This window comes from Mirounga leonina, unplaced genomic scaffold, assembly GCF_011800145.1.
Source record: "Mirounga leonina isolate KUSES-001 unplaced genomic scaffold, KU_Mleo_1.0 Mir_96, whole genome shotgun sequence".
Taxonomy (NCBI): Eukaryota; Metazoa; Chordata; class Mammalia; order Carnivora; family Phocidae; genus Mirounga; species Mirounga leonina.
The window spans coordinates 6,176,112-6,194,909 of NW_023270871.1; the positions used below are offsets into that span (position 1 = coordinate 6,176,112).

Here is an 18,798-nt window from a genome sequence, read left to right on the forward strand (position 1 = left end):
AAAACAGAGAGGGAGGCAAACCTTAAGAGATTCTTAAATATAGAAAACAAACTGAGTGGTGCTGGCGGGGGAGGGGGCTGGGGGGCTGGGTATTAAGGAGGGCACTTGTGATGAGCACTGGATCTTTATAACTAAGTGATGAATCACTAAATTCTACTCCTGAAACTAATACTACACTATATGTTAACTAACTTGAATTTAAGTAAAATCTTGGGGGGAAAAAAATCTGAGCCACAGACTCATGAATCATAGTCTCTGGGGCAGCACCCAGGAATTTGCATTTGAACAAACTCCATAAGCAGCCTCCCCGCACCAAGTTTGCCAAGCCTTGTGCTCAGAAAAGCCTTGCTTTCTGGAGCTTCCTTCTGATTTACGAGCCATACTCCTCTTTCTAGTGGTTCCAAAGACCTAGATCTTGAATTGATCCTAGCACTGGTTCAAGTCTCACCTGAACAAATTATTTACCATTTCTGACCTTCAGTTTCTTAAATTGCAAATTGAGACTAATACCTGTTGCACAAATGAGGCGTCCAATAAGTACACGTTGAAGAAATTAAATCTTATGATGAAAGCATCTTACAAACAAGGATTATTCTAATACTGATCTTCCATAGTCTCCTTGATATTCTCTCTTTGTAGGCATATGTAGCCCAAGGAGGCAGCTTTCCCTTTTACTGAACAGACTAATCCTTTATCAGCTGTTTCACAGGTGCACTGACCTATTTGGTGGCATGGCCCAGGGGGTAGAGCCAGAAAGCTACTCCTCATGGAGATTGGTGCTCTCTCATGGTCACCCTGAGCTGTCTTTGAACTATTTGGAGTCTCCGCCCTTCGTGAGTTCCCTAAAACTCCTAAGAGGACTGATGCTGCAGGTGAACAACTTCCCAGAGACCAGCCACATCTGCTGGGTCCAGGCAGTGACAGGGTAAACGGGACAGCAGAAGTGTTGCTTGTTTGAGGTGTGGTTGTGAACCGGGGTGTGTCCCCATTAGATGGAAATATTAGAGTTTATTGTGTTCATGAGGCAGACAGAGCCCAGGAAAGGCCAGCTCTGCACAAAATCCATGACCCATCTCCAGGCCTGACCTCTGATCCCTTGGGGCAAGGTTCCAGGGCTCCTTGTTATGTGGCACACGGTGCAGACTAAGAGCCAGCTTGCCTTTCCACACTGGTCCCTGCAACCTCTTGTTCTCTGGTCCTTTCCGGTGTTCCTGTCCATCCTCTGTCCTCATCCCTCCCTAGGGTGTAGAGGACAGAATTCTGCCTATAAGCCAAGAGACCTGGATTTAATCCTGTCTTTGCTGCCAGTTACCTCTGTTGCTTGGGCAATCATTTAGCATTCCTCTGTCCTCAGTTTCCTTACTCAATGGAAACAGTCAAATGGGCAGTAGGCACAATGCAAGGAGGATTAAGCCAAGTCACCTTTAACTTCCTTTCCTTTCTGTTATTTGATGGTGCTGCTTCCATGAATCCCCATGACAGCATTCCTGGGTCTGCTTTCTTGAGGAAAAACCACACACTTCAAATCTGCTCTTCTCATAGCCTTGCCCATCCCAACTGTGGCATACTTGACCTTCCCAAACCCCTGGACCTGACTCTGCCTTCCAAGATGACAGATAACATATTATATGTGCCCACTGTTAAGAAATGTGAATTTTACCTAGTTTGCAGGAGGAAGCCTAGAACTTGGGAGTCAAACAAACCCAAATAATGATCCTGGCTTTGCTAAACTAATATGGGAATTTTGAGCAAGGTACTAGACATTTCTGAGGCTCAGTTTTTCATCTCTAATGTATCTAATGATACCTACCTTGTTGGAAAGAGGATTGAATGGATACAATTCATGTAAAGCAGGTAGCATGTTGCCTAGCACATGATGTGGGCTCAACAAATGTAGTTGCCTTCATTTTCCCAGCTGGGTCATATTGATGCTTATTAACAATCAACCAACAACCAAATACATCCTGAAAATTCTACCTATCTTCAAGGCAATGACTGTGATGGTGAGAGAAAATGGTCAGGGCAGTTAGCACAGTATTAAACAGATATGGAACACTTAAAATAGATGACCACCACCATCATCATCATCATCATCATCATCATCATCATCTAAATTGTTGGACTGTATAAACATTGTCTAAATTAATTCAGTATCAATTTACTTCCCAAGATGCATTACTCCTTGAATATTCTGACAGGTGATCTAACTGATTTTTTTTTAACAAAACCTATAATTTAACAAACCTCCACAAATTAGGGAAGGACTTGACTCCATTTGCACACCTTCTTTTTAAGAATGTGTGAATTCCGTGGGGGTGAGGTGCAAAAGCTGGTGTTTGAAAAATAAATTAAAAATAGGTCTTTAAGAAATAAAAATCTGTGTCGTTTGGCATTGCTAAAATGTGGAAAATGCATCTGCAGTATTTGGAACCAGTGGCCAGATTGAAAGCTACACTACCTGAATGCAGGCTGACTTTAGTTTCCCTGAAAGCCACCTACACCTTCAAACACTGTTTTCTAAATGCACGTGCTCACAGTTTTGTTAGCCCAAATATTAGGCATAATAAAAAAAATTACAGAGAAACTAGTCAAATGCAGGATCTTAGAATTGTAGGATTTTAGAACTGGAAAGTATCTTGGAGATAGTCTAGTACAAACTCCAAATTTTGCAGATGAAAATACTTAAGGTCCAGAGAGGTCTTAAAATCGCCTACTAACTTCTCCTTTGGTGGCAAAGGAGAGTCTCATTACATCTTTTGGTGTCAACATAGGACTTTCTGAATGAGCAGCTTTGTGCACAATAGCAAGAGGAAAATGGCAGAAAGTTGTCTTTGTGGGCTTTATCACTTGATGAGGAAAGAGAAGCAATATGTCCTTAGGGAATCAAGTGTTCTTTCACTGACTCTTTCAGAGGTAAGTAAATTACCTTTGCAAGGTGCTATCCAAGGACTGACAATGACCTTTTCCTATAACCCTCACCCAGAAGGCTGAAATATATCAAATCAAATCAAAACAAAACCTGAGTTTCACACGTACACCATATGCAGAATACAGGCATTGCAATTTGTCTACAAGGAGGTCTTTCTAGTACTTCCGAGGCAAACTCTGTTCATCCTGGCCAGGTTCAGATATATTTGCAAATCATTTGCAACTAATTTGCATAATCCTAGAGAGAAGAAAAAATTGATTCTACCTATAAGGTCTTCATTTCAATTTATTAAATTTTTTCATTCCACCATCCCCCCCACCCTCAACTTCTCTTCCTCTGTTCAGTGACGCAGTTCTACTATTCCAGAGAAGTAACCAGAGGCAAGTGAAAAGTTCTGAATTAGAGCAGATGCCTGAGGACAGTTTTTCAAAATGAATTCCATGGGCTCTCAATAAGTGCTATCTGAAAAAAATTAAGTGCTTGCACAACATTGCATTAATTCAATTTAAATAGGATTCTTCACCAAAATGCTTTTAGTGCCTTTTATATGCTAAAGATTGTGAATATTTTGAGAGTTGTGTAGATATACAATTTTCAGCACTTTCTTATTTGATCTTTTCCCCACAAATCCTGCTTTACTAATGCTGTACATAGCATATGTAACTAAAAGTAGTTCAACTTCTAGCTTGCGAAGACCCTAACTGCATGAAATGCCATAAGAGAGAAAAACGAAAGTCATCTCTTCCTTGAGTAGATTTTTCTTCTTGACTACCCAAAGGCTATACCCTACACAGGTAAAATCAGGGTATGGTTCTTGGCCACATGCAAAAAGCAGACATATTATATGGAAAAGTGTTTTCCTAAATATAGAATTAGGCAACAGAAGGTAAAGCTGGAAGGGCTATGGGAAGACTCCTTTCATGGAGCCCAATGTGTAAAATTTTAGAAATGAAGCTTCCTTCATTAAAGATGTAGTGAGAATAAAGAATATTGGAGTTGGCTGAGTCTCAGACCCCTCCTGCCTCTTCCCCACCTCTAATAGGTCCTCAGGAATTCCTCAAAATCTGGGGCCTCAGTGGAGTATGGTTGAGAACAACACATTCTTATGTGTATATACTATAACTCCCTCATTTTTAAGGGTGTAAGAGAGGTGGTAAGTGGTTATTTACCAAAACAATGAACTTTTGTATAAGGTGGTGCTATTAAATAGAAAGACTTCTTGGTTTGATGAATACTCTGATGGGACTTGCTGAGCCTTAGGGCCAGAAGAGAGGTGAATAATTTGGCACAGTAACCTAGAGTGTGGAATCTCCAAGACAGTGTGGGGGTAGGGGAAGAAAAGAGATGAGAAAAAGACAAGGAGAAGGAGGTGGAAGAGAAGTTTCAGCCACAAGACTTGAGGATGGGGTTAAAGTGATATAGATATCATCGGGGTAAGATATCCCAGTCCAGAATATTTGTACTTACAGACAATTTTAAAATTCAACTTTGAATTATCTGTATTATTATAATTATAAAACCTCCCCTGTTGCCTCAAACCCTCAATAAAGTCTAAAAACCATTGTGGAAACTGAGCAAGAAGCAAGCAATTTTCGTGTCTCTGGTTCTACAGCGACATGGACAAGCCACATGGGACAATCAAATCCATCACTTTATGGAAAATGATGTAATCCAGAAACAGCAAGGGCTCATCCCATAAGAATATAAGAAAGCTAGACATGAGCAGAAATCCTAGGGAAGGCCTTATACTTGCACAGAGTGTACAATGAAGAGCTAGGGATTGCATTTAAATTTTGAAGAACAGGGAGATCTCAGCAAATATCTGAATAACAGACGGAAGTTATGATTCTGTATGGAGGAACCCTTCGACTCCAATGGCTTGTGGCTTTCACTGCCAAAAAATGCCAATAACTGCCACTTGAGTTGGCTTATATTAATGATCAATTGGCCACATCTACTGGATGCATAACCCTGACTGAAGCCTCCCCACCTCCTCCCTAAATCCCTGTGTCTTTGTTTCCTGATTCTGTAAATGTCTGCATCACTCGTTCTACTTCTCAAGAAGAAACTTTATCCCTAACTCTTTTCTTCCATCATACCTCATAGCCAAATTGTCATCAAATAATCCTATTTTTTACTGTGGCATACCATCCCCTTCTGTGTTTTGTCCCTTCCTCAGTTTAGCTTGCATTACCATGCCGAAACAGTTCCAAGCACCTCTTCACTGTCCACTCTCTCCAATCTTCTGCCTCCATGCTACACCAATTATCTGTCTAAAATGCAGATATGGTCAAGTCACTATGACCCTAAATGCCATTTTCTAGCTCCCCATTGTTCACAGGATGAAATCTTTTCTTTAACCTGGCTAAAGGCTTTCTTGCAAATGTGTTCCTGCTCCACTGCAAGCATCATCTGCCATTCCCTACTCTACAGGCCATGCTCTGAGGCCATCCATATCATTTCATCTCCTAATCTTTTCCCCTCATCTCCTTGTCTTTCCCTACAAAGACCTTGAGCAAAACATGCGTGCTCTATCTCCTTACCATAATTAAAATATCAATTAAAGTTAAAGATAAAAGTCTGCTAAGAATTATATTTTATCTTCAGACAATATTTGCATTGTTTAGTACTTTAACTCAAAAGAATAAATAACATGTACAATTCTGCACGTTGTATCACACTCGTGGGAAAGAGCTAGAGATCTTTGGTGATTGTTCAAGTTACATACTTCACAAGTAATCACCACTCCAACACATATGGCTGGGCTTGACAAATGGAATACCCACACTCTGGAGGGTGATCCTTGCTTATGGTATAGTGTAAGGAATAGAATATAGAGTGAGAAGAATGGAATTTGGGTCTTTGTTTCCTCACTCATTGTCCAACTGGCCTTAAGCAAAACATTTCACTTCTCTGAATCTCAATTTTTATCTGTCAGACAACTTCCCAGGGTTGTTGTGCAGATCAGATGGAATTAGGTATCTAAAAAGACACTGTGAGCAGGAGAGAAAAGGCTTTGTAATCTATAAAGTGCTACGCAAATGTGAAAAGGAGCGCTATGAAAAGATAACTGGACATTGAGTCAAAATGCATTGTGCTACATGTTGATCTGTGTCCTAGGAAAAAATATGTTGAAGTCTTAACCCCTTGTACCCATAACTGTGGCCCATTTGGAAGTAGGGTGTTTGCAGACATAAGTAAGATGATATCATTAGGGTGGGCCCTAATGCAATACGACTGGTCTTATAAGAAAAGAAAACAAAAACACATGGGGAGAACACCATGTGAAGATAGAGGCAGAGACAGGAATGATGAATCTACAAGCCAAGGAATGCCAAGGATTGTCAGCCATCACTAGAGTTAGTGGGGAGGCATGGAAAAGATTCTCCCTCAAAGCCAACAGAAGGCGTTGACATTGCTGACACCTTGATTTCAGACTTCTAGCCTCTGGAACTGGGAGGCAGCAAGTTTCTTCTGTTTCAAGCCACCCAGTTTGTGATATGTTGTGTGGCAGCCCTAGGAAACTAACAAACATGAGTATAAATTTTATCTCTGTCAGTTACTAACTCTATGAATGTGTGTTAAATTCCTTAAGCTTTTTCTCTGATACCTTAAGGACACTTACCTTTCTGTGATAGTTTCTCTGAGGCCACTGGCCACTCCTTTGACCACAGTGCTAGCTTTGGGGGTCAGCACCACCTGAGATATAAAAAACGATCCCTTCTTTCTTCTCTCAGTGATGGATGCCTGAAGAAACTGGATCAGTTTTTCCGGGTCTGTGGTGTTGGCCCAAGGTGCTGGCATCATCTGCCCAGGCCAGAGAAAGGGCACTTCCAGAGCCACTGGACTGTGGTAGAAGACCAGCACTTGATAGTCTTTCTCCCACAGATACTTTAGACTAACTTCCTGGGCAAAAATCGCTGGGCACATCTTGTTTCCATAGATGTCTTTCAGCATTTGGACCAGTTTTTCATGGTGATATTTCTGCATCCCATAAAAATGGTTGAAGTCCAAGAATACCACCTCCTTATGGTGATCTGTGAGGAATGCATTAATCTCCTCAAGGCCTTCATTGACTTTGGCACTGAACAGACCATGAGCAAAGTAAAGTTCGTTGTCGGGGTCTCTGGGCTTGGTGGAAATTCGAAGATCAAAATAACGGATCCCAGCTCCTAGCTGACCAGTAAAGTTCATTGTTTGAGTGGCTAACCATTTCCGCATCAGCTTTTTGGCTACAGTTCCAAACACAGAGACAAAATTCTGAACGGTTTCTGGCTGTTCTGGCCCTACGGGTGAGGCTTCATCGATGTAGAAGCTGAAGGAATCATGAGATCCTAGAAAAATAACAAGGCATAATGTGGTTATAGTTCCGTCCTTTGCTCTTCCCAACTTCTCTCCCTCTTGCAAAGTCCCTATCTCTCCCTCAAATGCACGAAAGGAAATAATAAGCAATATTTACTTAGTTCAGTCTCAGGTCTTAGGAGGGTCCTTTTTATAGCCTGTATGGTACACATAGCACTTCAACAGATAAAAACGGATTATAAAATTATGTAAAAATCCCTTGTGACTAATATTATAAATAAAAATGATCACCTTCTACTTCTGTAAACAAAGAATTTAGTGTATTCACTAGGATTGGCTTTCCATGTAAGGTGGCATAAGTGACCATTCATAAAGTGAAATTTATGGGGATTCACTGGTTCCCAAATAGTTTGTCTACTATCTTGCCCTTTCCCTTCATTTTGAGTTGATTTCAATGGTAGAGAGCTTGTTTCAATGAATAAAGGAGGTTTTCTCATGGGCAGATGATCAGCATATGAATTGGTACCTTATACACTTTGGAAAGCACAAGAGGTCCTTATAGAGAAAGGAAGAAATAAGCAAGAGGACAGTACAATGTTGATACATATTTTTTTTAAGATTTTTATTTATTTATTTGACAGAGAGAGAGAGACAGCAAGAGAGGGAACACAAGCAGGGGGAGTGGGAGAGGGAGAAGCAGGCTTCCCAATGAGCAGGGAGGCTGACTCAGGGCTCGATCCCAGGACCCTGGGATCATGACCTGAGCCGAAGGCAGACGCTTAACGACTGAGCCACCCAGGCACCCCCAATGTTGACATTTAACATCACTCCTGACCCTGCATTTGAGCAACTATGAACTTAGATGAGGCCAAGTACTTTTCGCATATTGAGGAAACAATTTTTCTTATAAGTTGACAAAACTAACAGCATTAAAAAATTAAATGACAGGGTGGGGCGCATGGGTGGCTCAGTTGGTTAAGCGACTGCCTTCGGCTCAGGTCATGATCCTGGAGTCCCTGGATCGAGTCCCGCATCGGGCTCCCTGCTCGGCAGGGAGTCTGCTTCTCCCTCTGACCCTCCCCCCTCTCGTGTGCTCTCTCTCATTCTCTCTCTCAAATAAATAAATAAAATCTTTAAAAAAAAAAAATTAAATGACAGACTATTTTCTTCACAAATATTTCCTCTCAACAGTGAAAACTCTCTTTGGAGTTGGCTTCCAAATTTGGAAGAATTTCTCCCTAGGAAGAACAAAGGAACCTATTTAATTAGGATTACGATTATTATTTTTTTTGTCTGTTACAAATACCAGAACTCCAGAAATGTAGTAATGGAACATGTGCATGATTTGCTGGTAAGTATAGAGGGCCATTTAAAATATTTTTGGACCTAATGAAGAAAAATTATTTCAAGTTTTAATTTTATTTTTTAAAGCCTCCTTTAATTCTTGGGCACAACCTACTGAACAGGTAAAATGAAATTAATGTATCCTGAGTTTTCACATGTTAGAAAGGGCAGATGTCATCATTCCCCATCTGTTACTCAGGCTTCCTCAGACCGTGTTGCCTTACTCCTGATTTAGTTGTCTAGAAACTAAAAAATACACACCTTGTTCTAGTTCCTACACTGCACCCAGCCAACACACACACACACACACACACACACACACACACACTTCCCTTTACGTTTATCATCCATCACCTCAGGGCCTTTGCCTGATAAGCTATTCGAAGCAATTTTTTTTTTCAGTGAATGCAATATTTAACTTTGTATTCCATATCTACATCAATCTCTATTTCTCTATGTATATCTATCTGTCTATGTCGAGCATTAAACAGCCAAGAGGAATCACAAGAGTATGAAATGCAGACACCTCTGTAAGTTGTTAGAAGAAATATTTTGAAAAATACTTTAACATCTTAAAAATGATAACCTTTAAGATTTGGAACAGCTAATTCCTCAGAATTACTAGACTTTTTTAAACAATGAAAAGTAACCCCAAAATACAGAAATGCCATGTTTAATTTAATCTGGAACTGTCTGATCTATTTATCTTTAGTACATGGTATGGGGAGAAAATGTCAGCACTTTCTGAATAAGCAGAACTGGCAGTTTGGATCTGGCATTGGCAAATTTTAACAGGGATTTAAATTGCTGCATATTGATATATTAGTAGCTGTTCAGCCAATTGCTAATATAAATGAAAAAGCTAAACAAACCGTACTGTGGATCATTATACAGAGAAAATATGTTTAAAGAAAGAAATAAAAAGGTGAGTTTAAGAAGAGCTATAATCAAATGTTCTAGAATTAAAATAAGTGCAAATGAATAAATAAACCTTCAAAATAAGGGTTAATTTATAAAATTTAAAAAATTTTAAAAGTTAATTTCCAAGCATGTGAAAAAAAAAAAAGGTGGATGAAAATAATTGGTTACCTCTACAATCTAGTAGAAGAGATAATTGGAAGCAAGCAGAAAGGGAATTAAATATAACTAGATTTCTTTTTCCAGAAATGAGTGGTTCTTTGCTTTCAATATGGCTTTAGTTTCACTATTCTGTCATGTGGCTATCTGGCAAATTAAAAAAAAAAAAAAGCCTAGGAAATTTACCAATTTTGAAAATCCTATAAAAGAACATTAGTCTCTAGATTAAATTATTTGTTGACATTTCAGGAAAATATAAGATCAAAATAAGGTAATGTTAAAATAAAAATTAAAAACAGCTGTCAGAAGAAACCATTGGTACCCCACTAATATTTGTTCTAAGCTAGATGACTCTGAGGTACATGCACAGCATTTGGTGCAGAATGATGCACCAGATGCAAACATTACTTGGAGAGGAGAATTAAATCATCAATCAATACAAAACACTATCTTTGCATTTGGGGAGAAAATACATAACCTAATGTTGGCCAAAAAGGAGTATCTTCATGGCTTTTGATTGCATTTGGAATAATACTTCCTCCTCAACTTCAACATTTTCACTAAACCATTAAGTTTTCTATTTGAATATAAAACAAAAATACAACAGTATTTTATGACCTTTCAATAACAAAGAAAAAGTCTGGCTCCACCCTGGTTCTTTAAAATCAGAGAGCTCTGCCCACAAGAGTGGTAAGCATCATTTCTTTCTGCCGTATCTGGTCTAGTATTTTGCTTCTACACTGGCTCAGTATTCCTGGGTTTCTCACTCTTACCCTTGTCTTGTCTATAGCCCCAAACTCCTATCTTGGACTTGATACTTAATGTTGCTCCCCTGATTGTGAACTTAGCCTCTTAATTTTGGGTTTGATTTGCCTTCTGTACTCAGAGAAGAGCTGGCCACTCCCAACACTGTGGAATAGCGGGGAGCCTCGTGGAGCTTGAGGACCACAGCCCCACAACTCAAGGAACTAGATTCTGCCAACAAGCAGCAAGCTTCAAGAGGAGCCTCAGCCTCAGATGATGAGATTATAGCCTTGGCCAACACTTTGATTTCAGTCTGGTGCAGTCTGGCCTTCAGATTAAAGTAAATTGGGTAATGCAGTGCACTGAAAACAGCCCTGAAGTGGGTGTTGGGAGACGAGCCTCAAATTCAAGCCCGGTCACTAACTCACAGTTTAACACTGGTAGATCATCAGATTGTTAATCATTCTGGCTTTGGGTTTTCTAATTTGCCAAATTAAAATACTCTCCCCTACCTACTTCACGGGATTCTTACGAAGAATAAATGAAACTATGTTCACAAAAGTTCCATAAAAGGAGTATAAACCTTAAATTACCGTTATTTTCTTAGGGTGGTATACCTAGTCATGAAACATAGATTCACTGGTGACCAAGAAAACATTACCTAGATTAATATACATTGGGATGGCTGTGGAAGCTCACACGGGACGGAGGACAAGAAGGGAAATGATTTAAATTGTAGGATTTAGGTTTGTAAATATTTCTTGAAAACAAGATTCTTATCTTGTTATTATCTACCATTTGTCTAAGATTTTAGCAGATATTGAACAAACGTACCCCATTCCTTGTTGCTTTGAACAGCAACTAAATATTTACATTCTGCCATGTACTATACTAAATACTAACCCTCTTGCATTCAGTATCTTCCCAGTATTATCTATAAAAATTCTCTGGGATGAACTTCTGATTGGTCTCTTGATATGGCCATAGTTCCATTTCAAATTCTACAAAATTATGGGTTTAATAAACATCAAAGAGAATCTATCAAGTCAATTTCATCTGTGAACCTTCAGAACAAAATGTCTTCGGAACAGGAGGCTAGGGTTGGATGTGCCCATGCATGTGCGATTCCAATATCTCTACCCTGACCTTAGAATTCAGGCTCTGACTCCATCAGAATAAGAACTGCTCCCCTCCTTGCTCTACAGAGCACTGAGCTTGCTTGCAAGTTTATCTATAGCATGCCATGCTTCCCTCTCCTGTCGTTTGGCACAGTGCTGAGGTTTTCAAGACTTCTGCTGTCTGGTAGCAGGTTTCTTGCATATTTGATACTTTGATACCTTTTATGATAATAGGGTCAACACCCCAGGAATGGGGAAGCATATGAATCCTCCACCTGTGAACCAAAAGAAAACTGCTGGGTGAGGAACTGAAAGGGTAGATTTTGTTTTTGAGGACCTTTTCTACGGTGGAGATAGGCAGGTGGCACAATTTCCATGGGAAGAGATGCAGTTCTGGAGTGAAGTTTACCTTCTTGTCTTCCCTTTGTGAAATTCTTTTTTTTTAAAAGATTTTATTTATTTATTTAAGAAAGAGAGAGGGCATGCATGCATGTGCGCTCATGCAGGAGTGGGGGAGGGGTAAAGGGAGAGGGAGAAGCAGGCTCCCCGCTGAGCAGGGAGCCCGGGTGGGGCTCGATCCCAGGACCCTGGGGCCATGACCTGAGCTGAAGGCAGATCTTAACCGACTGAGCCACCCAGGTGCCCCCACTTTATGAAATTCTTAATCCTAGTCTACTTTTATGACCCACATGTATTCCCTTCTCTGTGGCGAAGAATTTTTTCACTCATGGTGGCTTTCCTTTCTCCTGAATGCACAGTCCTTTTGGTCTGCAGTCCCCCCTCATCAGCTAGGAACTGTTATTAGATGTTGTTATTAACACTTATCATGTTCATTACATACTTTCTCTTTGTATCAGGTTCTCCACCTCCAAACCCTCCTCTTTACACACACATATATGCACACACTATAAGCAGATTGTAAGCTTCCTAAAAAGAAGAAAAAAAAATCCCTATGCTTTATAATTCCGAGTCCACTCCTGCACCCGGTTTTATGAATATAAAGCCCTATTTGAAGTCAATGGGTCAAAATCAGTCCTACAGGATATGCTGTGAAGGTGAAATAACTACTTCTAATAATCATTTTTACATATTAGGCCATTTTTCTTTACCATTTCCCCTCACATTTCTCAGATTAGTCTACACAGCCTGGCTCTCTTTCCCCGACTTTGGTTCCGTCGCTCATGCACTGTGATCAGACTATCGCTGTTGCCACTCATTTCAGTCCTCTGTGAAATACCATTGATGACCACAACAGAAAACCCGTGATCCACTTCTGTGACCTCATTCCGAAGTCCTCCCACAGAACTCAGCAGCCATTCAGCTAATTGTCACTCAGCAACAATTCAGTCGTTGAATAAGCAAATGAGTGAATCCTGCTCAGCCTTTCTGGAACATTTGACACTGCTCTGCTCCCTTCTTGCAATCTTTTCCTCCTTTGGCTTTTGGGACATGGCTCTTGCCTAGTTTTTCTATACTCTCTGGGATTGTCCTTTCTCAGTCTCCTTCCAGACCTTTTGTTGTTCTTCCAGCTCCTAAATGAGGGTGTTAACCAAAGCTCTATTCAAGGCTTCAGGTGACTCCGTGCTTTTTCCTCGGGTAATCTCATCCACTTCTTTGGCCTCATGCCTTTAGTAGAAGGACCATGAACTGATACCATCTCATCTGACCTGCATTCCATACCCCCTGTCTGCCTAGCAGGCAACTGAATTTCATCACTCCATGGGGATCTTAAACTTAAAATGTTCCAGATGACCCTTAGCATCTTCCTCTTCTAAACTGCTCCTTTTCATGTGCCCCCTAACATACTTAATTATCTTATAATCCTTCGATCTCATCCTTGGGTTCATCTTCAGTTCTTACCTGCCTCTCAAACCTCACATTTAATCAGTCGTACAGTCCCACTGTATTGACCTTCAAATCTTCTCTCAGACGTGCTATTTTTCTTTTCTGTTCCAGGGGCCTGGTTTCCTGTTGGCACCACTAAAATAGCTTTCAGGTACTACTCCCTTCATCCCAGTTGCCACCATTCCACCCTCCTCGAAGGTTTTACTCTGTCTCAGCCTCTAGAATGGATTTAATCTAAGAGAAAAGATATAATTGATCCCAGCTAAATACATTGGTATTCATCAACAAGTTCCTCTTGCTTTCTGCCCTATTTTCATTAACAGGAATTTTGACTCGGTAACTTATATCTAAGTGTCCAACTCTTCTAGGGGAATCATCTGCTCTTATAACCCCTTGCCACCCTTATGAGACTGAAATCTCATCCCTAAATGCTAGAGTGGTAACTAGGACCTGGTTATCTGCTGAGTCTGTCTGCCTATCGGTCTTCCTTTAATATCCTTCAGTGCTGTCCCCAGAGTACTAATTAACCAGCTCCATTCCCTGTTACCTTGTACTAAATCCCTAAACACAATCTTTTGTGTGGACCTTGGCCTTGAGAGGCTGCAAACCTGACTGATGGCACATGATCTTCTCTGCAGGTACTGCCCCATCCCTGATAGTACCTAAAATAAATAAAATCCACTCTTAGTTTTTAACTATAATGGAGGAGAGAAAAGATTATGAAAAAATATTAATTCTCAAGTCATTTTTACTTGGTTTGGAAGTCAATCGGTTCTCTCCACTGTAAATATGTGATGCTCAATCTGACAGGAAAAAAAAAACCCTTTAAAATTAATTAGTTGGTTCTTACCTGACAACCCATAATTAATCCCATTAATTTTTGTTTACCCCATTAATTAAACTGATCAGTTACTGGGAGTTTTTTGGAGACAAAGACCAAACCTTGAAGAATTGGGATCACTCCTTACTCCCAACACATAATCTTGCCTCAGTCCTCCAGCACATGATCAGGTCTTTGTGGACAATATAAGAGATTTTGCATCATCAGAGGTAATGGGCAATATGTATCAGAAACCAAAACACTTCTAGAATTGAACAGATAATTAAAAACCACACACTGGCAATATGTATACTTGACATACTAAATGTATAGAAAATACATTTTCAAATAAGAAATCTGACATATCTTGCAGAACACTGAGATGAATCCTTTCATAAGAGGGTGATCAAAATAGTCATGCTGTGATTTATCTTTGGCTAAATCTGTATCTTTCGGATCGTGTAACGCCTCCCCCCACCAGCACACCTCAGAGACAGTAAGCTGAAGTAAAGGAGGTTGGTTTCCTCACTTAAGTCTTTTGATCCAGGATCCCAGATGTTAAATTTGAGAAGCCCTATTACACTGATGCTTCTCAGGAGTACAGAAGCTCAATATTCATCGCAATTTCTTTCAAATTGCCGCACTGTTTCCTTAAACCAACATATAAGCCGGCAGCGAATAGCTTAAGAGCAGCAGTGTTCCAGTCAAGGGGCAGGAAAAACAGTTTGTTCTAATTGCCACCCTTGGTGAGACTACTAAACCTGCTTTTCATATGAATTTCTTTTTAAGGACTATCAACAGGGCTGCCAGAAAAATAATGAAAAGAGACCCCAAGAAATAGAGAAGCCCGAGATTACTGTCTAAGCCAGCCCAGGCATGCGGTGTCCCTCTCCGCTGCATCTCTCTGGGCCCTTCTTCTCAGCTGCCGGTCACATGGATTCAAGCCCCGAGCTGTTGCTGGTACATCGTGCTGCCACCCCAGCACTGAGAGCATCACGACCTTCGGAGCTTAGCCACACTGCAGCAGCGAGGGCAGCTTCCGAGAAGGGAAGGTCCTGAGACCAGGAAGAATCTATAACCTGCATATAAAGCTGTAAGTGAACAAATCAGTAGATCAGGAGTATTTGTCGGGTACTTGGAGAAGAGCCGTAGGCCATCTGCTTTCCTCGAGCAATGGTACTCAACCAGCGGTGATTTTGACCCCAGAGATATTTGACAACCCGTGGAAATACTTCGCATTGTTACAGCAGAAGGGAGCCGCTCCTGGCATCTCGTGGGTAGAAGGTCGGGAACGCTGCGGCATGTCCTACAAGGCAGCACGTGTTCCCACAACAAAAGATCAACCCGCCCAAAATGTCAATAGTAATAAGGATGAGAAAGCCTACTCCAGTGGAAACCATACAGGCAGATGGAGTGATTTCCAGAGGTAGAAACCAAACTCTCCTGATGTCCCTGCTTCGTCTGTAATACCCGCATTTCCCCATACCCGTAACTCATCCCTCGCACACTCTTCACCGTGCCATTCTACTTTGAAGCTGTCTAAATACAGCGGTCACACACGAGGCATTGCTTTTGAGTTCGCTTAAAACCCAACAGAATATGTGGCTTTGGCACTTATTTCTACTAATCTCTAGATTTTTACTTCAAAATTTCTTTCAATGGTTCTGACAAGTTCTCAAGGTAATCAGTAGCTCTTTTAGGCTAAAATTAAACCCATGCAGACAGGTAACTTTTATTCGCCGATCTCTATCTCCACTCCAGAAGCTTCCGTGTGGCATGAGTGTTATGGGGACAAGATTTGTCTAACTCTTACTTAACGTATTAAATAAATCAAGCACCTCTTGTGTGCAAGACAGTATGGGAGGGAATATGTAGAATACATAGAATACGTAGAACATGAAAGTTCTATGTATGGCTGTGAAGAGGTGGGGGTGGCATTTGGAGAGATGAAAATAATAGCACTTAGTAAGTCAAAAAAGGGAAAGTGGGTTCCCTCTATTTCTTTTTTTTCAGAATATGTTTTCCAAGTTTTTATTTAAATTTTAGTTAGTTAATATACACTGTAATATTAGTTTCAGGTGTAGAATTTGGTGATTCAACACTTCCATACAACACCTGGTGCTCATCACAACAAGTGTGCTCCTTGATCCCCATCACCATTTAGCCCATTCCTCCTCCCCCTTCCCCTCTGGTAACCATCAGTTTGTTCTCTATAGTTAAGAGTCTGTTTCTTGGTTTTTCTTTCTTTTTTTCCCCCTCTATATTCATTTGTCTTGTTTCTTAAATTCCACATATGAGTGAAATCATATGGTATCTGTCTTTCTCTGACTGACTTATTTTGCTTAGCATAATACTCTCAAGCTCCATCCATGTCATTGCAAATGGCAAGATTTCATTCCTTTTTATGGCTCAGTATTATTCCATTATATATATATATATATATCTATCTCACATCTTCTTTATTCATCCCTCTATTTCTTATGCTTCATCTTCTGCTCTGCCAGGCAAAGCTTTTGGTAGACATTTATTACCTATTATATGTCATGCATTGGGTCAGGGATTTGGAAATAAAACAGTGCAAGACTCATCTGGTTTCTGTCCTTGTGAAGTTCAGATCACAGTGGGCAGAAACAGACAAGGAAAGCCACCATTATCATAAAGTATGATAAATGCCATGATAAACTATATATGATACCTTTTAATAAAACAGTAGTTCAGTCCTGAGCTCAACATGATCTTTTAGGATAATTAATAAGCAATGCTAAAGGGTAAGAACACAACCCCCAAAACATGACATCATTAAGGCTCTACTTTTTCAATGTTACAATGCATAGGGATCACTTAAGTATCTTGTTAAAATCTAATTATGTTGGTCTGGGATGGGGCATGAGATTCTGCATTTTTTTTTTTTTTAAGATTTTATTTATCTATTCATGAGAGACAGAGAGAGAGAGAGAGAGAGAGGCAGAGGGAGAAGCAGGCTCCCAAGGAGCAGGGAGCCCGATGTGGGACTAGATCCCAGGACCCTGGGATCATGACCTGAGCCGAAGGCAGACGCTCAACCATCTGAGCCACCCAGGCGCCCGAGATTCTGCATTTTTAACAAGCTCCCAGGTATTATCAATGTTGTTTCAAGGACCACACTTTGAATAGCAAGGTATTAAGGTAATATTGACCTCTTCTTGATCAACAACTGCTATTACTGCCTTCTCTCCCCATTTTTCTATGCTTCCGCATTCCCCAGTTCCCTTATTTTCACATCGCGTGAGTGCATGCACGCGCGCACACACACACACACACTCACACTCACACACTGATGCATACACTTCTGCTTGTGTGCTTTCAAAGTTTGGGGAGATGTCATAAAGCCTGTGTTGTGCGTTCTTGATTGAATACTTTGCTGTGTCACAAAGAAGAAAACCCGAACTAATCCTTTTATTAATAAAAAATCGGTTGATAATTCTTACAATAAAATATGCATTTTGATGAATTTTCTGAGGCCATTTGCCTATTAATACTCATAGTAACACTGGAAATCCATCTGCACATCTTAATTAATAACCAAACACAAGTCCCTGGCCATAGGGAAAAGGCAGGGGCAGATCTGAGTCTCGTTCCTCTTATCCCTGAGGCCACAAAGCTGTAATTTCGTCAAATGTCTGTATTTCCAGATTCATAATGGCCACTCTACCAGATGCTGTGATTCAGGGAAAAGGATGAATCAAGGATGATTAATAAAGATGGGAGGTGGTGTCCATGAAAGAAATGGGGCAAAGATTAGGAAGAAAAATGGAGTATTTTGTCAATAGTCTTGGCCTTGTTTATTTTAGCAGAGCCTAAAGGGGAACTCAAATATCTGTTGGCAAATAATCTGGGAGAGAACCAGAAAAAAATCATGCTCCTTTTGGCAATCTGCTCTGCCTTGACCCCTAAAGGGCCCTGACAGCTCAAGAAGGACCAGACATTCTGGACCTGAGAGAGACATGCTTTGTCTAAGAGGCAACAAGAAAATCTGTTTTGCACAGCCCACTGCATGGTTCTTTCCCCACTCACTGTTCCCTAAGATGCTCCATGAAGTTGAAGGAAACTGGGCTCCCAGGAGTCTTTAGTAGTATGTAGCCCAGCATCCCACAGCCACTCAAGATGTGTCACTCTCCCTTTGCTGGCTGGACTCCAGCTACACTAGGATTTTTTTTTTTTAATTTAATATGCTAAGTTCATTCCAACTTAGCCCTTGTGCTCACTATTCCCACTGCTTGCAATGCTCTGCCCCTAGTTATTTTTAGGGCTGACACCTTTTTGTTCAAGTCTCAGCTCAACTGCCATCTTTTTAAATAAACCTTCCTGCATCTAAAGTGTATAACTCATCCAAACCTTCCCTGCTGCCTGTCAGTCTCTATCACATGATCAACTTTTATTTTCTTCATAGTATTTCACTAGCTGCAAGTTTCACTTTATTTAACTGCTTATTTGCTTATTGTCTATCTCCCCTCACTAGAACTTAATTCCATGAGAATCAGAATCTAATCTGTCTTGCTTCCTACTATATCCCCATTAAAAGGCACAGCAATTGGCACATTAAAGACATTCAATAAATATTTATTTTTTAAAGATTTTAT

At 40.4% G+C, this 18,798-nt stretch overlaps 1 protein-coding gene across 1 annotated transcript in view; it reads right to left on the minus strand.

Moving 5' to 3' along the window:
* The window catches only part of LOC118006399 (PI-PLC X domain-containing protein 3), a 165,707-nt gene that overhangs the window by 50,849 nt on the left and 96,060 nt on the right, over positions 1–18,798 (minus strand). Inside the window, exon 2 of the mRNA XM_034999022.1 lies at positions 6,555–7,263. Coding sequence (XP_034854913.1) covers positions 6,555–7,263 — 709 coding nt within the window. The remainder of the gene's footprint in view (positions 1–6,554; positions 7,264–18,798) is intronic.